The 25,151-nt window shown below is 44.0% G+C and overlaps 1 protein-coding gene across 1 annotated transcript in view; it reads right to left on the reverse strand.

Moving 5' to 3' along the window:
- Nucleotides 1-24,596, reverse strand: part of PGGT1B (protein geranylgeranyltransferase type I subunit beta) — a 57,270-nt gene extending 32,674 nt beyond the window's left edge. Inside the window, exons 1-2 of the mRNA XM_045020992.1 lie at nucleotides 24,445-24,596; nucleotides 16,575-16,693 (exon numbers count right to left, since the gene is read on the reverse strand). Of these exons, the coding sequence (XP_044876927.1) occupies nucleotides 16,575-16,693; nucleotides 24,445-24,590 (265 nt within the window). The 5' untranslated portion in view covers nucleotides 24,591-24,596. The remainder of the gene's footprint in view (nucleotides 1-16,574; nucleotides 16,694-24,444) is intronic.
- Between the last annotated feature and the right edge of the window lie 555 nt (nucleotides 24,597-25,151).

Consider the following 25,151-nt stretch of genomic DNA (forward strand, 5'->3'; position numbering starts at 1 on the left):
AAAGAGGCACTAAAGAGTTAAAAGGACTTTTTGGAGAGAAGGGGATGCATTGTGAACTGTTTTTTCCAGGAACAAAACAATCAAGATGGAAGAGAGAAAGGTCCTGTGTGAATGTCGGAAGCAGTTGAACCCTTCCCAAAATTCCAGGGGACAAACCTTGAAGAAGCTAGCTAGACATACCTACAGTCTGTTTATTGTTTTGAGACCTTTTCCCTCTGAGATTCTAAATACATACTTTGCTTTAAGAAGGCTGTCTGGTCACTGGATACTACTGATCTTTGCTTCCAGAGGAGCAAGTAATGAACATTACTAGATGACCTCTCGAGGTCCCTCCCAGACCTACACTTCTATGATTAACTCACAGCCTAGACCCCAGTCTGAGGGCTTGGCTACACTCGAAACTCCAAAGCGCTGCTGCGGGAGCGCTCCCGCGGCAGCGCTTTGAAGTGCGAGTGTGGTCGCAGCGCCAGGAGAGAGCTCTCCCAGCGCTGCAGGTATCCATCTCCGCAAGGGGATTAGCTTACAGCTGGGGCACTGTTTACAATGGCGCTTTACAGCGCTGTAACTTGCTGCGCTCAGGGAGGTGTTTTTTCACACCCCTGAGCTAGAAAGTTGCAGCGCTGTAAAGCGCCAGTGTAGCCAAGGCCTGAGAGTGGGACGATCGAGAGATTCCACCCTGAGACAGCTTGATGTCTGAGACCTGACTGGAGCTGCACTTAAAGAGACCAGGAGGGGTCAGTGACGCACTTAGCGTGGGAACTTTGACAACTACAACAAAGAAAATGTGGTTTTAAAAATAAATTCATTTTTAGAGAAGCCAATTTCTAACTTCCTTTCAGTACTTTTACCTGTCAGGGAATGCAGTTCCCTGATTTCTTTCCTGCACTATTTTGGTGTTTGATGTCAGAAACAGAATCCTGAACCCAGTAGCTAATTTTCAATTAAAAAAAAAAACCACAACAAAAAGCCCACACCCCACAGTTGCTACTAGACTGACTTTTTTTGGACATTTATTTTAGTGAGTCTTCTGGTCAGCTAGACCAATATACTAGTCTAGAGTTTTGGTATTTCCTGGCTAGCAGCTTAGAGGTAATGCCCTCACTCCATGGGAAGGGAACACAGCACTCTAGTGACTAAGGAACTCCAGAGAGAGACATCTTGTCATCCTAAGTAAAAGGGCTATTTGTATTTCATGCCAATATGTGGATGCTTCCAAGAGTTGCATAGCTATATTGCAATTAGATAGTCATATTCCAAGTGGCAGTTCCAGAGTTTAAAAATAGAAGGTTTTAAGCTGACAGAGGAAATGATCAAGAGGAAGTGAAAACAACTAACTTTTAGCTGGGCAATTCTGGCATGAACAAGTCAGACCAAAATATTTATACGTCTGTTACATACAGACAGAGCACTGGTAGAGCTTTCCTTCTGGCTGGATGCTCCCTAGGCTGTTGTGTTTGGAGCCCATCTCACAGGGCTCTGAGTGCTCTTTAAGCCTCCTGAATCTGAACAGAGTCCAGGCACTGCCTCTGACTTGGGGTATCTAGTCACACACTTGGGGTGCAGGCTTGGTTTAGCACCCCCTCCTGAGAACGGAGACAACATGGTCCAACTGCCTAGCCCCTGGGGACATGTGACAGTAAAAGCAAAACAGACACAGGTTTTGCATTGGATTCTAAACACCACTATTTACTCTTTATTAAGCAGCATGAGAAATACAGGTTTGTGTTAGTCTGTATCCACAAAAAGAACAGGAGTACTTGTGGCACCTTAGAGGCTAACAAATTTATTTGAGCATAAGCTTTCGTGGGCTACACCCACTTAATCGGATGCATAGAATGGAACATATAGTGAGGAGGTGTATGTGTACACACACACACACACACACACACGCACACATCCTGAACATGAAAAGGTGGGAGTTCCCCAACCAACTCTAAGAGGCTAATTAAGATGAGCTATTGTCAGCAGGAGAAAAACAAACGTTTATAGTGATAATCAAGATAGCCCATTTCAGACTGTTTGACAAGAAGGTGTGAGGATACTTAACATGGGGAAATAGATTCAATGTGTGTAATGGCTCAGCCATTCCCAGTCTCTATGTAAGCCTCAATTGATGGTATCTAGTTTGCATACTAATTCAAGTTCAGCAGTTTCTCGTTGGAGTGTTTTTGAAGCTTTGCTGTTGCAAAATAGTCTTTAAGTCTGTTAATGAGTGACGAGAGAGGTTGAAGTGTTCTCCTACTGGTATCTGAATGTTATGATTCCTGATGTCAGATTTGTGTCATTTTATTCTTTTACATAGAGACTGTCCGGTTTGGCCAATGTACATGGCAGAGGGGCATTGATGGCACATGATGGCATATATCACATTGGTAGATGTGCAGGTGAACAAGCCCCTGATGGCATGGCTGATGTTATTAGGACCTACGATGGTGTCACTTTAATAGATGTGGACAGAGTTGGCATCGGGATTTGTTGCAAGGATAGGTTCCTGGGTTAGTGTTTTTGTTCTGTGGTGTGTGGTTACTGGTGAGTATTTGCTTCAGGTTGGGGGCTGTCTGTAAGCGAGGACAGGTCTGTCTCCCAAGATCTGAGAGACTGAGAGATCATCTTTCAGAATAGGTTGTAGATCTTTGATGATGTGCTGGAAAGGTTTTAGTTGGGTGACGGCTAGTGGCGTTGTTATTTTCTCTAGACAAAATAATAAACACTTATTTTCCCTGTCTCAGTTTCCTCACCACTCTGAACAGTTCTTTGAGCTTGGGCAGACACCTCTGGGATGTCCAGGACCCTTCTTCTGAAGCTTAAGGTTTCTCTTCAGAAATAAGGAGCCTCTTTCCCTCTCTAGTTCACCTAACTTTCTCTGACCTTGGCTGGTCCCACAGTTAAACTGGACTCCACTGCTACCAAACCAACTGTCTGTTCCTCTCTTCTACCCCAAGCTTCCTGTGTCTTGCTCTGTGCATCCCTTGAATGTGCGTGTCCCCCTCCAAATACCTGTTTTTTTTGTTCTGCTGGTGATTTTCCACTTTCCACTTGACCACCCCGCTGGACAGAACCTTGGTCAAACTGGTTTCCCCACTCAGGCAATCCTCTTACCATTCCCATTGCTGGGTCAAAGCATAACTGTTAAGGTTAAAGACTTTCCATTGCCCCTGGTCTGATAGTACACGCTATAGCCCACTCAGCAAATGATGGAATTTCCTCTGTGGATGTGGAATCTCTGATACAATAATTCTACAATATAAAACAGAATTCAGGTATCATACTTAAGGTTAGAACTGTGTCAGTTATTTTTAGTAAAAGTCACAGACAGATCACAGGCAACAAACAAAAACTCACGGACACCTGTGATCTGTCTGTGACTCTCCAAAAATAATGGGTGGTGGGAAGCTGCCTGAAGCACAAACGGGAGAAAGAGAGCCCAAGCACTGCTGTCGGGGGAGTGGAGAGAAATGTCCCAAACCTGTTGCCATAGCGCCCAAGGGCTCCAGGGCCCCCCCCCACTGGCGCTGAAGTGGAAAATGTCACAGAGGTCTCTGAAAGTCACAGAAACTGAGACTTCCATGACAATTTTATCATTAATCATATGTAGACAGATTCCTCAAACCATCACTATGACCCAACAATAAATCCTTGAAAAGAGGTTCACACAGCAAATCTGACAAATATACCAACATGAAAATCACTTTTCTTTGAATTTCTAACCTACTATAACTAAGGACATGTCTACATTACAAACAAGTCAATCTATGTTAGGTTGACTTACAAACACCACAGTAATTACTGAAGTGGCTGATGGCCGCACCACTCTCCTTCTGTCAATGGTGCTGGTCCTCACCAGGAGCACTTCCACTGACTGAGTTGGGGCAATGTGGGGACCTAAGAGCCAAGGCTCTCAGCTCCACACATTTCCCTGCCAGGGCCCCGGCAGCCTGCCCAGGTTCTCGGCTCCCGGCTTAAAGCCGGGGGATGAAGGGCGGGGGGGGGGGAGGGGGAGAGGGAGGAGAGGAGCTGCTGAGGACTTCGTTCCTTCTTGAGCAGGGAGCCTCAGGGAAGCAGCCTGGCTGGAAGTGGGGAGCCATGGGCAGCCAGGATCTAGCTGCCTGGCTTTTTTGTCAATTTCACGGCTCCAACATGGCAGCTATGAAATTGACAAAACAGCCAACTGACAAAGTAAGTAACAGTACTCTGTTGCCCTAAATACATCAAGATCTTGTCTACACTGCCACTTTACAGCATTGCAGCTTTATCACTCAGGGGTGTCAAAAACACACCCGAGCGCTGCAAGTTTCAGTGCTGTAAAGTGGCAGTATAGACAGTGCTGGGAGCTACTCTCCTCGTGGAGGTGGGATTTTTATAGTGCTGGGGGAGAGCTCTCCCAGCGCTGGTGCTGTCACTACACAGCCGTGGCAGCGCTTTAACATTGCTAGTGAAGACATACCCCAAAATAAGCCCTACATCTCTCGTGGAGGAGTTATTATGTAGATGTAGTAGGGCACAGACATTAGCGGGACAAGGCTGTAATGTGTACACTGACATAATTAGGTCAACGTAAACTGCCTTACATTGACCGAATTGTGTGGTGTAGACCAGGCCTAAAAGTAATGACTGCTAAACTGGAATAGACAGCAACATTTTTTTTTTTGGTATTTTCCAGTTTATGCACATAATACAGTAAATCCTCGCTTAATGTTGTAGTTATGTTCCTGGAAAATGCGACTTTAAGCGAAACGATGTTAAGCGAATCCAATTTCCCCATAAGAATTAATGTAAATTGGCGGGCGGGGGGGGGGTTTAGGTTCCAAGGAAATTTTTTTCACCAGACAAAAACTATTAGATAGATATATACACAGTATACATTTTAAACCAACAGTTTAATCCTGTTCACAGCTATGATGATTGTGAAGCTTGGTTGAGGTGGTGAAGTTAGAGGGTGGGATATTACCCAGGGAATGCCTTGCTGCTAAATGATGAACTAGCACTTCGCTGAGCCCTCAAGGGTTAACACATTGTTAATGCAGCCTCTCATCAAGGCAACATGAACAGGAGGGAGGGGAGACAGCATAGCAGACACACACACACCTTGTGTGTGGGAGAGAGAGATGCACACTGCCCCTTAAAGCTGACCCACTCTTCAGTGCATTGTCTTTTCAAGTGGATCAGGAAGTTGAGACAGCAGCTGCTGCCCCAAGCTCTCTCTGACCATGTCCCCTCCCTGCTCTATATGGGGTAAGTGGGGCACAGGAGAAGAGGGACACCCTGACATTAGCCACCCCCCCCCCTTCGCACCTCTGCAAAGCAAGCAGGAGTCTCTGTGAGCAGTTCCAAGGCAGAGGGCAGAAGCAGCACATGACAGTGGCGGGGGGGCGGGGGGAGAGACAGCTGAACTGTTGACTGATAGCCTGCTGGGCAGCTGCCGCACAGGGAACTTAGGGGAGCGGGGAGCTGATGGGTGGGCTGCCGGTCCACCCTGGTTCCAATGGGCTGCTCTTCCTGCAAGCAGTGAACAAAGCATGCGGATGCCGAAAGACGTTAGAAGGGAGCATCATACAACTTTAAATGAGCATGTTCCCTAATTGATCAGCAACATAATGAAACAACATTAACCGGGATGACTTTAAGTGAGTTACTGTACTTCTATATAAACACTTTTCTATTTTGTTACTGTACAGTTGCACTTTCCTCTCATGCAGTAGGTTGGTGGTGTTCCACAATGGCTCACCTACTCTCCCTTGATGTTAATAAGGGTGTTTGCAACAAGGAGACAAATATTCCATTTTTTAAAAAAAGATCAAAAAAATCCAGACACTATTTAAGAGCAAGCTGTAAGAAACAGGATTTCTGGGAGCTTAAATGTATAAGTTTGATAGACACTAAAAATCATGGTCTTAATAACACTAGATTTATAGCTTATTACAACTGTCTGTAACTCACTAATCCCTCCTTTTTGTCCTATGAACAGGGATGTTAAAAGGACATTCAATGGTCTCTTAGTTTGCGTAAGTAGTTAGCACATATTCTATCTGTTCAATTTTGTATTTAGCTGTGACACTGAGTACCTTTCTCAGACCTGAAGAGCTCTGTGTACCTTGAAAGCTTCTCTCTCAACAACAGAAGTTGGTCCAATAAAAGATATTACCTCATCCACTTTGTCTCTGCAATTTCTTTTTGTTTGCTTTTTGTTTTTGTTTTTTTAAGTGTTGACAGTGGCACAAGGAAATGCTATTACCTTGACTGTTTAAATACATGAAAGGACTCTAGCAAGCTGCATGTTGTCAGCTGAAACATTGAATTTAAAGGTACAGGTAGTTAGGAAATAGCACCATCTAGTGTTAACTTTTGGTTTTAATGGTCTGAATGCCTATTGAAAGTTTAAAGCAGCAACAAAATCAAAATGAAGTTCATAACCACTCACTGTTCCAGTTATAAACAATCATAACAATAGATAGCTGGAAAAAGATCCCTTTCACCTGAGCAGGAGATAAGACTAACTCAAATTATCCCCCTCCCTGAACCAATTGCCTCCCCCCCCCGCCCAGACCCACCAGGGGAGTCAAACTCTTGCCTTGGAAAAGGCCAGATTATGTTTTAAATTATGGGCCAAGTCTACAAACGTAGAACCACATAGTAACCCTGAGCCACACCAGAACTTCCACTAGTGACAACGGGAGTTTTACACAAAGATTGGAGGAAAAAAAAGTCCTCGTGTAGTAACTAAACTGTTCATTATGTGACTGTTGCACTAAGCAGCATGCAATGGAAAAAGTGATACAGGGCACCTCTCCCACCACTATTTCTGCCTTTTATTGCCATTTGTGCATGCAATTACCTGTTTTGTTTGTATGTATGTATGTATGTATGTATAACTGTGGTTACTGCACATGCTAAGTAAAAACACTGAGTGCCTAACTTATCTGAAAATCCACACTCAACTTGGAAATCTGACACTCAATATACCCTACTGAAATGAAGAGGGTAGTTCTCATGGAGCTGTTTGAGACTCAGGGCACGTCTATGCTACATCAACTATTGCAACACAACTATGACGCTTCAGCTGTGCCACTCTAACACTCCAGAGTAGACATGCCTACAATGACAGAAGGATTCCCCCCCGCCCCCATTTATGTAGGTAATCTGCCTCTCTGACAAGTGGTAGCCATGTTGACAGAAGAATTCTTTCATCCACCTAACTGCATTTATAGTGCGGGTCAGGTTGACCAACTGGGTCACTGAGGGCATGCAAATTTTTCACACCTCTGAGCTATGTAGCTAAGTTTTAGATATAAATGAGGCGTCAGACAGCACTACAGTCTTCCGGTTGTGAACTAACCTTTGTAAGAAGCCTAAAGGCTAGAATCTGTTTAAGATTCTGAAGAACAAATCATTTGTTTTAGTCAATCATGTATCCAGCTATATACTTCAAGTGGGCTAGATCCAAACCACAACAGAGGGTTAGATGTGAGTAGTCAAAGTGACTACCGATTAGGCAAACTGAGTCAAACATAAAAGCAGAATCCTCAGTTCTAAGTATGACTTCAAACATATTCAATTATATTTATTTCTGTTTCTTCAGTGCTGGAGCTAAGAAAATGAATGGATGAGAAATGATCGTTGTAACAAATCTTAAAGTATGAGAGCATATAGGTTCAGAAATTGAGCTTTTACTTCACATTGTAGGATCTTTATTCCTTCCTCAACCAAAAAAACCCCCTCTAACACACACCTTCAATGGGGAAGAAAAGAAAGAAGGGAAGGAGAGTCATCCCCTCTACAGTTTAGTCTATACTAGAAAATGTTTGTCAGAATAGCTATACTGGCAAACCCTCGTGGCACAAGCTATACTAGCAAAACTCTATGCTAGTATAGCTTATACCAGTTCCCCAAACAAAATAACCACACTCCAACCAACATTATTATACCGGCAAAAGTCTCTAGTGTATACCTGGTCTAGGGCACTTTCAAATCCAGCAGAGTTTTGGAGAGACCAAGTGTTCATCTCAGGAAGGGTGGGTTTAAAATCAGGGGGCTATAAGTCCACTGTAACTAGCAACAGGTGCTAAGCACCTTATCCCACTATACAGAGGGAATGTGCACAGGTCTCCCTGCACCTGTCCTAACTGCTTTCTTTTTCTTTTGGAAACACCCAACAAAATTAAGGAAGATATTACTAAAATGGAGACTTTATTCAAGGCAATTCAAAAGCAGGTCGGACACGGTCCAGGTTCTGTCTAACTGCCTTGGCAGTAAGAGGGAGCTGAGGGAGGCCAAGGCCACTCTGCTCTCATAGTGGAGCACAATGAGGCACAGGGCACAGCTGCAGCCCCACTGAACACTGCTATGCAAAAGATTTTGAGTTTGGTGGGGGGGCGGGGGGGAGAGAGAGAAGAGTGGAAGGGAGGCAGGAGACATGAACCTACAACAGGATACACACATTCAGTTTCTAAAATAAACATCTGAATGTGAAATTGGACTCATTATGAGCTTCAACTTCCATTAGTGCGTTTCCATAAGGCTACTGTAAACTATACATTTGCTTGCTTATACTAATCTCTATTAAGGAACTGAAATGTTACATAAACTTTCAAGGGTTGTAGCCCTGGGTGTTGAGGCTCTCCAAACAACAAGGCAGAGTGAATGCCATGAATCACACAAGAAGTGCACCATTAGTCTGTAATGAACACCATGGTGTGGCTTATTGCTATGGCAATATAGCCAATTACACCATTAAAATATATTTTAAAATATTGGAGTATTGCGATTTGTACTTCCACTATGACAAACAGTTCCTAGTAAAAGCTATAGTAGATAGGGTTTTAAACATTCTCTGTTTTCATTTTTTTTGAACTGTTTCGTGGACCATTCTGAATGCTTCTCCCATTCCATCAGCAGCTCAGCTGCCAGTTTAGCAGCAGTTTGTAAGCGAAGCCCATTTCATTTCACTTTTATAAAAAGTAAGCATTGAATAAATATTTTCACAAGAAAGCTGAATAATTAAGTACTGCTGAAATTGCAGCTTGGTACAGAAAGGGTAAGTGGGCACAGGATTTTTCAATAAAAAAATTCTAGTGCAGGGGTCAGCAACCTACGCATGCCAAAGGTGGCACGCGAGCCGATTTTTGATGGCACGCGGCACAGGATGAGCCGCATAGCCCACTGCTGCTCTGGGGTTCCCGCTGCCGGCCCCTTCCCAGGTGGGGTCCCGCTGCCGGTCCCACTCAGCGCCCGCTGATGGCCTGGGCGAAGGAACCCCAGGATGGCAGCAGGCTGAGATCCTGGCTGGCAGGAGCCGGCGGCCGAAACCTGAGCGGGGGGAGACGCTCAGCTCACCGCCGAAACCCCAGAGCTGCGTGGGCTGATCTGTTCAGCCCACTGCCGCTGTGGAGTTCTGGCTGCTGGCCCCTTGCCAGCTGGGGTCCCCGCCGCAGCCCCACTCACCTTGCTTCTGGTTAGAGTTCCAGTGCAGACCTCCTGCCAGACAGGGTCCAGGCCTCCGGCCCTGCTCAGCCCTACCAGCCGCCAGCTCCACTCACCTCAGCTGCCGACCTGGGGGGCCAGCCAATTAACAACTGATCACTCAGAAGCCTGTGTGCAGCTTAAAGTATCCAAATACGTGCCAGACATTGGAAAACTCAGCAAGGAAAAGAAGGTCAAGGATCACACTAAACTGATAAGATCTGCATTTTAATTTAATTTTAAATAAAGCTTCTGAAACATTTTGAAAACCTTATTCACCTTACATTTAACAGTAGTTTGGTTATATATTATAGACTTATAGAGAGACCTTCTAAAAAAGATTAAAATATATTACTGGCACTTGAAGCCTTAAATTAGAGTATATACATGAAGACTCGGCACATCACTGCTGAAAGGTTGCTGACCCCTGTTCTAGTGGCACATTTTTAGAAACTGGTGCATGGATGCAACCAAAAAACACAGCCAGTGTGAAGAGCCATATTTCAAATTAAAATATAATACCATGATCTATTTTCACAGATCCTTCACATATAGAACCCAAATCCCTTTAATACAACACAGAGTGCAACACAGGAACGGCCATACTGGATCAGACCAAAGGGCCAATAGCCCAGTATCCCGTCTTCCAACAGTGGCCAATCCCAGGTGCTTCAGAGGGAATGAACAGAACAGGTAATCATCAAGTGATCCATCCTGCCACCCATTCCCAGCTTCTGGCAAACAGAGGCTAGGGACACCATTCCTCCCAATCCTGGCTAATAGCCATTGATGGTCCTATCCTCCATGAACTTATCTATTTCTTTTTTGAACCCTGTTCAGAGGCCCTCATTCAGGAAGGTGAAAATGCTGCATAATCAGGAAATAACAGAGCTGAAATTGAAAGTAGTGAAGATACAAAAATCAAGGTCAAGACTAAGACTTAAGTCAACCTTACAGTAATGTTGCCATTCCAGAAAACAAATATAGTAATGTTCATTTAGCATGTAAAGAAGTTAAAAACCAAAAAGAAGTCCTTCCCATAAAAAGTGGGAAGCATCAAATTATTCAGTGACAAAGTCCTTGCAATGGAACATTACTTTTACAAAACCAAGCGATTGTCAGAGATGTTCTTTTATATGATGGATTTTGGTGCAGTAGCTTGGTAGGTTTTCACTCTAGACTGGTATATCTGATTGTTTTGAGAACAAATCTGCTCTGCTTTACTCAAAAAGTAGCTATTTCATTAAAAAGGCAGTTTAGAATTCATAAGGAAAAATATATTAGTCCATAGGGGTGACATTACATCTGAATTATAAGACTGGACCAACAGGGAAAAAGATGGGCCATCAAAACAGTGGTCAGAACTCTGCTAAAGGAAGAGATGGTAGCTGAGCTACACTGTAGGCATCTGGCACTAAGCACCAGGAATTATTTTTATTTATTAAGACATTAATTCCATCAAAGAAGATAAAATTAATTAGAATTCTAGCCCCATTATTCAGCCACCCATTTATTCTGCATTTCATAAACAAACCAATTTGACTAGCTGAAATGTACAGAATATTATGAGTCACTTCAAAAATGGAAGAGCTGCCAATTTATCTGGTATTTTTAAATGGCTCCAGTTTTTCCTTTTTGGACACTCACTCATACCAATATCCAATCTGTTACTCTGTTAGTATTATTTACAATTTTAATCCACCTACTTCATTATCCAGAAAATGAGTCTTATAGATAAGTGTGACTTTTTACAATTTGTTTCCCAAATGAGCAATTTTATTTATAGCTGTGCTTTTTATAAGTGCCAAACACTTTTCAAATGCTCAGTGACAGTCTCAGCTTCAAGCAACCCACAATCAAAAGGACAAATGAAAGCAGCTATAGGAAAAGACAAAAATAGGTGATCTATACACAATTAAAGATTCCTGCTCTCAGTGAACTGAAGTGGGATTTACAATGAGGGTCCCTGTAGCGAGTCGGTGTGGCTCCCCTCCTGCCCAGCAGAGGGCGCTCCCTCCCGGAAGCCCAGCTGGGCTGAGCCACCACTTCCTGTCCCCGCCCCCCGGAAGTCAAGGGGTGGGACAGGAAGTAGAAAAGGAGAACGCCAGAGCTCAGTCAGGAGCCAGCCACCGCCACGAGCAGACGTGCCGGCGGGAGCTCCAGACTGGGAACCCTCCAGGACCCGAGGCGGCGATCCGGACTGGCCCCCAGTGCCCCGTGCCCGGTACGATGAGGAACCCGCGGAACTTCCCCGGGAGCGGAACCCGGAGCGGCTGCTAGGACTTCCTCCCGCCCGGTACGAGGAGGAGCCGCCGCCGCCGCCGCTTCCGCCCTGCTGTTACCCGGAGGAGCCATCGGAGGCAGCCGGGCCGGACTTCCCGCAGGAGTTGCCGGACCTGCCCCCGAGCCCTGGTCCTGCGGACCCCATGCCGATGGACTGGTCCGAACTCCCGGCGACCGAGGAGCAGGTACCCATAGAGGGGGAAATGGACTGTAGCCCGGGGATAGCCGACCCCTGTCAGGCTATAGGCACGGAGGTGCCCATGTCGGTGTGTTTCGGTCAGGACCCCACTGACCAGCGGCCGTGCTAGCCGCTAATAGGGCCCCGGGCTGGGCCACAGTGGAGTGGGTGGGCCTGTGTCCCCCCTGCCACCCCACTCACGGGTGGCAGTCTCCCCCTCACCCCAGCGCAGACAGAGACGCCTGCACTAATTTGAGCGATTGTTATTGCTCAGCTCCTGCCACCAGGACCTGAGCCCTGTAAACTGCTGTCAGCCAGCCCCCTGCTCCAGAGGGCCTGGGCCTATTTGTACAGCGGCCTGCCCAGCCCCCTGCTCCAGAGGGCCTGGGCCTATTTGTACAGCGGCCTGCCCAGCCCCCTGCTCCAGAGGGCCTGGGCCTATTTGTACAGCGGCCTGCCCAGCCCCCTGCTCCAGAGGGCCTGGGCCTATTTGTACTGCTGCCTGCCCAGCCCCTGCTCCAGAGGGCCTGGGCTTCTATTGAACTGCTGTTGCCCCACCCTGACTGAGGGCCTGGGCTTCCACTAATTGACTGGGTGCCTTGTGTTCAGCCCCGGCCTGAGGGTCTGAACCTGTGAACCTTCAGATTATGAGACTGACACGCTGTTGCCCAGCCCCCTGCTCCAGAGGGCCTGGGTTTATTGAGACTGATTGCTGTTACCCAAGCCCCTGCTCCAGAGGGCCTGGGTTTATTGAGACTGATTGCTGTTACCCAAGCCCCTGCTCCAGAGGGCCTGGGCTTATTGAGACTGATTGCTGTTAGCCCAGCCCCTGCTCCAGAGGGCCTGGGCTTATTGAGACTGATTGCTGTTAGCCAAGCCCCTGCTCCAGAGGGCCTGGACTTGTTGAGGCTGACTGCTGTCACCCAGCCCCCTGCTCCAGAGGGCCTGGGCTTATATTGAACTATTGTTATTCAGCCCCGCCCCCTGATCCAGAGGGCCTGAGAACGGGAGGCGGTGCTAACCCTGATGTCTTGCCGTCCCACCAGATAGAGGGGACAAGAAGCGAGTCGGTGTGGCTCCCCTCCCGCCAGCCGGAGAGTTGAGCCCCGACCAACAGCTTACACTCCCACACAGAAAAGCTCAAGTGGTTGCATCATGCAGTGGGAGGCCTCATGGAAGAGGTACAGAGGTGACCATGCAAGAGGTTCACAAATGGTAGACAAGGCTGAGAATAAGAACAGTGTGTAGGGAACAGATAACATGAAGCTTGACTAGGGAGGGGAAGAGTTCTGTAAAGCTTTGAAGGTGGCGACAGGAAGCTTAAATTTGATGTGCTACCAGATGAGAAGTCAGTGGAGAAATCCAAAGAGGGAAGTTACAGGATCAAGTTAACAGACAAGGAAGCGGATCTTAGCAGCTGTATTTTGTACAAATGTGTGTATTTGAGATGCCAGAAAGAATGAACCGCAGTAGCCAAGAAGAAGAACAAGAACCTGTATGGGAGATTTCATTGTGGGAATGGAAAGGACAGATGCTGGAGGTGTTGAGGGGCAGGATTTTGATAAGGCCTGGATATGTGGGGCAAGGGAAAAGGAGGAGTCAAACACAATCCTGAGATATGGGACTGAGTGACAAGTTAAGATAGCAGTATTCTTGACAGTCAGAGGGAAGATAAGGAATTCTGTTTTGTCAGTGTTAAGATGACAAGACATCAAGATGAGGGACTGGATGGAAATGTTACTGGTGAGGAGGCAGATTTGTGACTCATCAGCATAGAAATGCATTGCCGCAGATGTGTTTTTTGCTAACTGGTCAGGCCCATAGACCATTATGGGCTTTAAGGTGAAAAGGCTTTATATATTGTGCTGCTGCTTCAAAGGCAGCCTGGTTAGCAATCCTAAATCGCTGAACAACTGGAGTTGGTGTCTGGCCATTCTTAGATGGACTCTGACTCTGGCATTCCCCTTTGACTAGACAGGGCCAGAAGCTGCAGAGCTGGAGAGCACACTACAGGTCTATCTATTCTCATGCCTGTTATGAGGAGGTTGACTTTTCACCTGTGAGTTTTTAGGTCTAATTTCCAGGATCGAGAGACTGTCAGTATGGTGTATGCTTACCGAAAGGATGTATGTGTGCTTAGTGACAAGGTGATAGGAGCATTTATTTAAAAATAAAATAAGCTGATGGAGGATACACTAGATAAGGGTCTAAAGCAGAGGTGGGCAAACTACGGCCCGTGGGCCACATCTGGGCCGCAGGACCCTCCTGCCCGGCCCCATAGCTCCTAGCCCAGGAAGCTAGCCCCCAGTCCTTCCCCTGTAGCCTCAGCTCACCCCACCGCTGGCACAATGCTCTGGGCGGCGAGCTCCTGGGGCAGCGCAGCTGCAGAGCCTGGCCTGACCCAGCACTCTATGCTGCACGATGGCATGGCTGGCTCCAGCTGGGTGGCGTGGCTGTAGCGCCGCCAGCCACCAGTGCTCCAGGCGGCGTGGTAAGGGGGCAGGGAGCAGGGGGGGAAAGGGTGTTGGATAGAGGGGCAGGGGAGTTCGGGGGGGGGCAGTTAGAGGGTGGGGAACAGGGGGATTGAATGGGACAGTCAGGGGCAGATGTTCTAGGGGCAGTCAGGAAGGAAGAGGGGTTGTATGGGACAGCGGGAGGCAGTCAGGGGTGGGGATTCTGGGGACAAGGAGCGGGGGGGTGTGGGGATGGGGCAAGAGTCCCAGGGGGGCTGCCTCTCCTAACTGGCCCTCCATACAATTTCCAAAACCCGATGCAGCCCTCAGAACAAAAAAAGTTTGTCCGCCCCCGGTCTAAAGACGACTTTGTCCAAAATCCTGAATCTACTCGACAGTCCTGGAACAGAGCCAAAAACATCTGCTAGACCAAATGACAAGCATAGGTCAGACGGTTCATGAACTGCCAGAGTGAGCAACAAATGCTTTATTCCAGTGGAAAACTGGGAATCAGTTATTTTGCCTTTGTTGAGAAAGTCAATTTGTTAAAAAACCAAAAAAAAAACCCCCCAAAAACAAAAAAACAAAAAACCCCACACCCTTCAGTACTTTTGTTAAAATTGTTCAGAGAAGAGTGTGTTAAATTTGGCTATATGAGAAGACTAGACAATACATTAGAAGTAAATATTTTATTCTATTTGTAGTATGTATTCTATTCCTAAACACACCACAAGAAACAGTTTACATTACTGATAGTCTGGATTGATAAATAAAACCATGGAAAGATTTATCAAATAGTTTAGAAGGTAGAGTGGCTGAGTAATACTTGCAACTATATACTTTCTATCCATGCATCCCAAAGAGTTTAACAAAAAAGGTAGATTTCATCCCCATTTTTTATGGATGGAAACACTGATCAGCGACATTAAATGGCTTGCACAAGACTACAATGTGAGCCAGTATTAGAGCCTGCAAAGGAACCTAGGTCTGCTGTCTCCCATTTTCTTGTCACTAAACCACATTGCCTCACAGGCAGGGGTCCGTAATTGTGCCTTTGGGAACCTGCAATCCAGACTCTAAATATTTTCACTTTTCATACATACATGGAAGTTGATCCTGCAGATCTTAATACAAAGAGTTCAAATCTCCCTCAATTACATAGCTGTAATGACCATTAGGTCAATGTGTGTTATAAGCATTAGTTGAGGACACTAATGGAGCCCAGGAATAACCCTGGCACTTGGGTCTCCACTATCTTGCAAACTGTGTAGTTATTTACGCATGTGCAAAGTAAGCATGAGGTGATTGTAACACTACAGTTCATTTCATACCCACTTTGCACATATACAAATGGCTAAACATTGTAAAGCAACAGACAGGTTAACAGTCCTCATGGTCATTAAATGTAATTGGATTGCATGCTATTCCCTAGGATACAGCAACAGTACTGTTCATTCTAAAAATATTAGGATGGCTAAATTACCTGTTTTATCTCCAAGAACTTTTTTTTTTTTAAATGGAAGGTAATATGCTGGTCCCATTTTGTACCCCAACCCTCCACTCCCCATTTTCAACAGCTGCTATCTTTCATTTCCCATTATTGCTCCACGGCTTCCTTACATGACTGACCTGTAGCTGCTTCAGAGTTGCTTACATTAATTATAAAACTATGTTAGCTGCTAAATCAGTACAATCATTGATAATCACCACCCCTGCATGTGATGTGCACATCTGTCTCATAGAAGTAGCCTGCAAAGTCTCTAATGGAGACACCTAGAGTTGGTTCAAGTATGAAAAGAGCATGTGATAAGCTATCACACTTCATTGATTAGGAAACCTTACAAGCCACACAGCACTAATCATTCTGCCCCACTGTTAATGGTAGAGTTTACTAAAATTTTACTTGTTCATATCTTCAAAGTCATTTCATGGCTTCAACTGAAATAGGTGAAAAAAAGTTACAAACTACTGGATTCTTTTGAAAAGTCAGCCGAAAGAGGCTTTTTTTTTTTTTTTTAAAGACCCACAAGAACTGATAAGCACACAACTTTTATTTGAAGTTAATGGAAGTTGCAGGTACTCAGCACCTCTGAAAAAATCACATGGGGTTTCAGGGGAAAAAAACCTGTGCACTATTCCCAATATCTAGAAGCAACATAAAGGTGTTAATGTCAACAATAAAAAAAAGCTAAAAACTCACTCACTGTCTTCTGTGGGGAGGACCTGCAGGGAATAAATCCATTCTATTATATCATCTTTGTTCACCACATCTAAGGAATCCAACATATCCAGACCAGAGAGTGCGAAAAATGCAATTGTCAACCTAAAAGAAAAAGATACGACTTTCACTTCCCACCATAAATTTCACACTGGAGGTTAACAAAATGAAATGCAAAAATGGAAAAATAAATCAATCAAACCTCAACTTTCAGATCTTGAGAGCGGTGTGACACGTGAAGTCTAGATTGTACATAAGGAATTTTACCTGCTGCATGAACAGTGTTTTTACATTTAGTTATTTCTATATTCTTGAATGAGGCTCTTCATTACATGAATCACATTTCCTTTGGAATGATTAATGAAGTGCCAGATATTTAAGTGTTCGCATTGGAAAGAAAAGTGAATCAAGCATCCTAGCCTGCTAGTGGTAAGCCAAGCCTCTGAGGACTTGTCTCCACTGCAATGACACCCGCAGCTGGTCGGGGGCAACTCCTCAGGCTTGCAGGGCTCAGGTTAAGGAGCTGTTTAATTGTGGTGTAGATGTTTGGTCTCAGGCTGCAGCCCAAGCTCTGGGACCCTCCCAATTCCCAGCATCCTAGAGCCCAGGCTCTAGCCTGAGCCCAAACATGTCTACACAGCAGTTAAACAGCCCCTTAGCCTGAGCCAACTGGTATGGGCCAGCCATGGGGTTTTTAATTGCAGTTTAGACATACCCTTAGAGGCTTGCTACAAGCACATGGACTGAGAATTGTTAAGGACAGCTAATGGACAGTAGGGCAAGAGGAACGGAAGGAACACATCAAACAAAACCATTATTCAGAAAGGTTCCTGGGAATAAGGAGGTAGAAATGAGACAAGAACGTAATGGGTACTCTTCTACCTCAAGTACAAAGCCAGTTCCAGTGAACACATGTACATATTATGTCTAAAGCCACAGGAGTTTTGCTAACAGAGTGTAGCAGTGTCACAATCATATTTTTGAGCTGTGGCTCAGACAAGACTTTCTTCCGTGTAATATCTGCTAAAATGAGCATTATCCCAAGGTGCCCTTTCTCAAAGGGTGCTGCATGTGACAGTACTGTATCTTTGCTGTCTTGAAATATCAAGCACAGAATACCATACATCCACATTAGTGCAAATACATAAGATGTCTGAGGTAAATCAAGTGAAAGCTAATTTGGGAACAATGATGATTCTATGGTAGTGTCAATTTAACGAAGACACATCCAAATATAGAGATACAACACAGCAGGCTGTCCACCGAAAACTCTTCCATAGAGCCAAATGGTCATTTTAATTAGAGAGCGGCAAGGTTCTTTGAGCAGCACAAGATTAATCCTTCAAGGCTTCTTACAGTGGTACCTTCAGATGATTAGATCTGTGCCACCACACTAGTCTTTGTGAACAGTATCACAGCAAAAACATTTAGAGTCAACAAAATGGAAATTAAAAAATAATTAAGTTCAACTAAAATTAGATCATCCAGTTTTGGCAGGCACGCACACAATATTTTCCAGACTTGACAAATGTTGCAGTAGATAATCTGTGTGCTAGTCCTCAAGGTAAATGCTGAAAGATCCTTTTTTACATTATGCTGCATGGCTAAATGAAAATGAGCACATAAAGAACATACCAAGTCAAATACTAGGAACTTGCTGTAAGAAGACCTGAACACACTAAAGATTGTACATATGGAAGGAGAGAGTGAGTGCATCGCTAAAATGTAGTGGAAATGTGTAAACACCAACTAAATAAGCACAAAAAGGGGTCTAACTGAACAATTTGGAGCTATAATTTCCTGAACCAGAGAGGGTGCATTAGGCTAGCGGTACACAGTTGCCTTAAGACTTCCAGGAAGATGTCAAGAATAGATTTACAAATTAAGTGCTGGAATTCACAGAAAAACAAAGGATTCATACTAAAGCTAATACAAATAACTTTTGCCAATTCTTAAGCTGATCTATAGACTTCATTTATAGCATCCCCATTTTGACACAAACATCAAGCTGGCAATATGAAAAAGAGTGGGATGGATCCAGCTGCCACTTCAGGTACATTTCAATTTATAGTCAAGTGTCAAAACATGTTTGACACATTTGCCTCCAAATTGAAATTTGTGAAGTCAGGAAGCTTGTACAAATCAAGGGGTCCAACAGATGCACTGATTTTGAGTCCCCTGCTTTTTTTTTTTTTTTTTTTTTAATTCAAGCCTCAATCTGAAATTAGAGAAAAAGGTCCACACTGATTACCAAAGACTCAGAACTCCTGGTCCTCAGGTATGGACAGAGAATATATTTTTCAAGTACAATTCAAAAACCTTTTTAAAATGACTATTTGAAATGTTGAACAAGCAACACAGGAAAAGTACCATAATGTATCACAAACTTCAAGTAGACTTGACTCTAGGGTCAGATGATTTTATGGTCTCCTTGTAAAAGAACTCTGCAAGCATATACGGCGCTGGGTGTGATGGTAAGAATTACATTGCTAAACGATCACTGAAAAGTTGCAGCACAGAGTAACTAGAGATTAAAATAAATGTAAGTGATTGTGGTCTAGTGGTTTCAGCATGGAATATGGAATCCAGCATCTGAGTGCTCATCTTTGTTCACACGTTGACTCCCTCAATGTCTCTGAACAAGTCACAGCCTTTGATTCAGCACCCCCATTGCTAACTTGGGGATAACATTTTGTCCACACTCACAAGATTACTGTGAGAATTAGATAACATTCATAAATTACTATGTTTATAAAATATTAAATCTAAACGTTAGCATACTAGAAAGAGAAGGTTGAGTGTGCAAATAGAAGTTTGATGTCTCAAGCTCTACATGCTCTGTTCAGGATACCTCTGCTTTTAATTAAATTGAAAATTTAAACCTGAAAATGCTACCAACTTTTTGGGTTTATTAGAATACCTGAAAATACGTTACAAACTGATATGTTAAATCAGTTGAAGTTATTTCAATATCATGCCCCATTATACAGTAGTTACACAACATTACTTATGTTTAATTATTTAAGTAAGTACTCTATAAAAGCTACCGTGCAGTTAAAGATTCTCTCCACCACTAAACTGCCAGTAAATGGAGGGCTCCTGAAAGCGAAATCAGCACTAGCTTAATCAAAAATATTGCAGGCAGGCTCCATGCAAGTTTCAACTCAACTCCGCTAATTCACCTCAAACGGTTTACAAAACCTTGCTATTTTTAAGATGTGCAATGTTTTGGTGACATCAACAAATATCTAGTGAGCACTAGCTTTAAGAGCTTCAAACTCATTTTCACTTTTGACCTGCACTAATATTTCAATGCAGAGATCAAAGACTACTTCACTAATCTATTGCACAAGTTATATAATTAATGAAATGCATGGTAGGAAGGGAGAAAGGATAATGTCTAAATCTGTCTTCCAGATAGTTGCAAATACTGGGAAATTCAAGTGTAAAAGTATAACTAGGCAGGTCAAAAAAAGAATGCGACGAGCAACTAGAAAAAGACAACTAGCAGCAACTTTTTAAAAAATACATCAGAAGCAGGAAACCTGCCAATCAGTGGGGCCACTGGATGACTGAGGTGCTAAAAGAGCATTAAAGGAAGATAAGGCCATTGTGAAGAAGCTAAATTAATTCTTTGCATCTGTCTTCACTGCAGAGGATATGTGAGGGAGATTCCCACACCCGAACCATTTTTAGTGAACAAATCTGAGGAACTGTCCCAGATTGAGATGACAACAGAAGAGGTTTTAGATCAAACTGATAAACCGTAATAAGTCACCAGGACCAGATGGTATTCACCCACGAGTTCTGAGGGAACTCAAAAATGAAATTGCAGCACTACCACCTATGGTATGTAACCTAGCATTTAAATCTGATTCTGTCCCAGATGACTGGAGGATAGCTAATGCAACACCAATTTTTAAAAAAAGGCTCCCGAGGCAATCCTAGCAATTATAGGCTGGTAAGCCTAACTTCAGTAGCAGGCAAAGTGGTTGAAACTATAGTAAAGAACAGAATTATCAGACACATAGACAAACACGATTTGTTGGGGAAGAGTCACAGCTTTTGTAAAGGGAAATCATGACTCATGCCACCAGAATTCTCTGAGAGGGTCAAACAAACATGTGGACAAGGGTGATCCAATGCATATAGTGTACAAGTGTACATCCCTCACCAAAGACTCTTAAGCAAACTACGTAATCATGAGATGAGAGGGAAGGTCCTCTCATGGATCAGTAACTGGTTAAAAGACAGGAAAAACAAAGGGTAGGTTTTCAGAATGGCGAGAGGTAAATAGCTGTGTCCCCCAGAAATTTGTACTGGGACCAGTGCTGTTTAACATACTCAAATGATCTGGAAAAAGGGATAAAGAGTGAGGTGGCAAAGTTTACACATTATACAAAATTACTCAAGATAGCTAAGTACAAAGCAGTTTGTGAAGAGCTACAAAGGGATCTTGCAAAATTGGGTGATGGGGCAACCACATGGCAAGTGAAACTCAATGTTGATAAATGCAAAGTAATTCTTATTGGAAAACATACCAACTTTACACACAAAATGATGGGGTCTAAATTAGCTGTTACAACTCAAAAAAGAGATCCTGGAGTCATCATAGATAGTTTTTGGAAAACATCCACTTAATGTGCACCAGCAGTCTAAAAAAAGCTAACAATGTTAGGAATCTCTCTCTTTTCTCATGGTTAAGACAGTGAGTATAATAATGCTACTATATAAATCCATGGTATCTCCACACCTTGAATACTGCATGGAGTTCCAGTCCCTAATCTCCAAAAAGATATGTTAGAAATGGAAAAGGTACAGAGAAAAGCAACAAAAAAGATTAGCGGTATGGAACAGTTTCTATATAAGGAAAGATTAAAAAGACTGGAACTACTCAGCTTGGAAAAGAGACGACTAAGGGGGGATATGATAGAGGTCTATAAAATTATGAATGGTGTGGAGAAATTGAATAAGGTAGTATTATTTACCCCTTTCCCATAACACAAAATCCCAAGAGCACCCAATAAAATTAACAGCAGCTTTAAAACAAACAAAAGGAAGTACTTCACACAACGCATGGCTCAATCTGCAGAACTCACTGCTAGGGGATGTTGTGAAGACCAAAAGTATAAGTGGTCAAAAAAGAATTAGACAAGTTCATGGAGGATAGGTCCAGCTATTAGCCAAGACAATCAGGGATGCAACCCCATGCTCTGGGTGTCCCTAAATATCTGACTACCAGATTCTGGGACTGGACAAAGGGGGATGTATCACTTGGTAATTGCCTCATCCTGTTCATTCCCTCAGAAGCATCTGGCATGGACCACTGTTGGAAGACAGAATACTGGGCTACATGAACCATTGGTCTGACCCAGTATGGTCTTTCGTATGTTCTTATGAAATATAATGTAAGGAATAAACAATCCTATATTGGCCCCAAAGTGATAGATGTGACCTATTAGGTCTTTTCCATCTCTAGGTAGGACTTCATGAATATTTCACCCTTTTGTCACATACCCATAGATCACTGTATGTGTCTCAGATTTAAAAAGTCTCTTATCTGCTCTCAAGCTCCAACAGGCATTTTACTTTCCTGTCTTTTCCCTCCCATTTGTTTATTTGGGATTTTCCCTATGAGCAGCATTCAGTGTACATTCTTTGCTGCCAAAGTGGGTAAACTTTAAAAGTTTTTTTTAAATTAAATTAACCTGTTTTAAATTTATGATAATTTATGTTACAGTTTAAAATTGCTATAATCTGTTGACATAATTTAAATAAAATAAAATATGCTGAAACAATAAGCGCTCCTCAACCTGTATGAGTTAATGGCTGCTTTTTTATATTCAGAGTCAGGGAGAAAACACATTCTTTAACTTCTGACACCAAGCCTTATAAATGGCACAGTATGTCACCTACTACATTTAAATGTTTAAATAACTTCTATTCTTTATAACAGAGTGAATGATAGTAATTCCTTTCCCCCCCAAATATCAGTACTTTCAGCCATACAGAACAACTTTTGCCTTCTTTATTTCTGATATCAGGTTAGCCAAATGCTTGAGTCCATTCATCAAAGTAATCTAGAATTGTTCAGAGTGTAGTTTCTAATGTGGATTTAAACAATTAAGCAGAAAAATATCTAATAATTTTACTCAGCTAATACAAAATAAAAATCTTGGTTTTGGGCATTTTAAATTGAATTCAAATTTCCATCCAAATGCATGATCAAAAAGTTAGGTATTAGTAAATAAATACATCATTCACCATTTTTCAACATAGTATTTAATTCCTGCATTTGGCACCTGAATAAATGTATATTGAGCTCTACAGTTACTTTAACAGACGTACAAGTATAGTGCATTCTTCTGGGTAGCAAAAGGATTTATCAAAACTAATATAATGACTATATTCAGTTGTAAATAATAAAAGTGAAGTGTCTTAATGGCTATATCAACCAATGAGAATTTATTTTCTCAAGGAAAAGATTCAAAGTACACATGGAAAACAAAGCTAAGATTATAAATCAAGGTTTTCTGCTTTAAATCATTGCTTTCAAACAAGTGACTTAATTAATCCAGCCTGCATGCCTGCTGACCTTAAGTACACAAAGCAGGCAGGAGCTACTTCCAGTGTGAGGAGGACAGCCATGAGGACTGGAAGGATCACCTGCTTACCTCAACTTTCTCTTGGCTCCTTTTGTCCCAGATAGTCTTGGGAGGGTAAAAACTGCAGTCCTGACTACACTAATATTCGCAGGTGCTCTCACATCGCACCTCTAAACACTTGTAAGAATGGTTTCAGAATGGTAGCTGTGTTAGTCTGTAGCAGCAAAAAGAACAAGGAGCAGTGGAAAATACAGTCGGAAGAGATATATACACAGACTATACATTAAACAGACTCCATCGAGAAACTGCTGAATTGGAATTAATTTGAAAACTGGACACCGTTAAATTAGGCTTGAATAAAGACTGGGAGTTGATAGGTCATTACACACAGTAAAACTATTTCCCCATGCTTATTTTTCCCCTACTGTTACTTACACCTTCTTGTCAACTGTTGGAAATGGGCTATCCTGACTATCACTACAAAAGGTTTTTTTCCCCTCCTGCTGATAATAGCTCACTGTAACTAATCACTCTTGTTATAGTGACTATGGCAACACCCATTTTTCACATTCTGTGTGTGGAATATATACATCTTCCTACTATATTTTCCACTGCATGTTTCTGATGAAGTGGGCTTTAGCCCACAAAAGCTTATGCACAAATCAATTTGTTAGTCTCTAAGGTGCCACAAGTACTCCTCGTTCTTTTTACTCGTAAGAATGCTAGTTTAGAAAGAGCAATGGTATTTTACCACAGTGACATTCAGACCTGCATGATCAGAAAATATTTTGGTAGGAACACCTATGCCCCCTACACCACCACCCTCGCGGTTACTACCAGCAGGGCAGCTGCGCTGGCAATCGTGCAACAGGGACCGTTTTCCCATCACAGGCTGGTGCAGCCACCCGCAGGAGAGGACGAGCAGTTCAACGCACGCTACCCCGAGCTGACCCTGAGCAGCAACTGCGAACCGCCTGCCCGGCACCCACGCGTGATCAGGGACGAACGGCTGCGCTGAGACCTGCCCTTAAGCCGGACGCGGGGAAGCCAGATCCACAGACCGTGTCACAGTCCAGACCCCAGCGCTGGGACATCAGAGTAGCCGAGACCCCCAGTCTGTGAGCCGGCCACGAGCGGAATCCGCCCTGGAGGCGCCTCGATGTGACGGGCCCCGGGACATCCCCAACGCCCCCCATCCCGGCGCCTAGGCGGCAGCAGCAGCAGCTCCCCTCCCCGCAGCGGGGCCGGTACCTGCTAGTCTCCAGGGACGAGTATCTCTCGGGCAGGATCTGCAGGCAGCGCTGGAAGAAGCGCACGTGCCGCTCCTTCAGGAAATCCAGCCGCTCCTCGTCCCCAGTGCCCGGATCCGCCTCCTCCTCCGCCGCCACCGCCGCCATCTTATCCGCCCTCCCCACCCTGGCAGGCACCCGGCGCGCACAATGTGCGTCACCAGCCACATCCGGCGCTCGCTCACGTGATCTCGAGGTTCGCGTGTCCTTCGGGACGAGACGACGTCTCGGTATCACGTGACTCGGGGATGCAACACTTCCGGCCAGCGCCGCAACTCGTGCTGGGCTGGTTTTCGGGGGTGTGGCCAGAACGCGACTTGCCACGTGTCTGCCCGCGCGGGTACGTTCAGCCGCTCAACCCAGGCGGAGCCGCCGCTCTTGGCTGCTGGGCTCACTGCGCGGTGGAATGAACTATGGCAGCATCAAGCTACGATTACTAACTCATAGTGACCGCGCTCTGGTTTGTTCATAGTTCGTTGACCAATCCAATATATTGTATTTCCAAATCATTTTTAACTTTTATTGCTGTGCCCTGTATAACTAATCAGTAAATGATGTTTGAAACTTTCTTTCTAACCAAGGACGTCACCAACAACATGTTTTCACAGATTCAAATTTGCCCCAACTAATGTAGTGGCATTAATATTTCCCCTTAAATAATGTCTGAGT

The sequence above is a fragment of the Mauremys mutica genome, chromosome 6, assembly GCF_020497125.1.
Source record: "Mauremys mutica isolate MM-2020 ecotype Southern chromosome 6, ASM2049712v1, whole genome shotgun sequence".
NCBI classification, from domain to species: Eukaryota; Metazoa; Chordata; order Testudines; family Geoemydidae; genus Mauremys; species Mauremys mutica.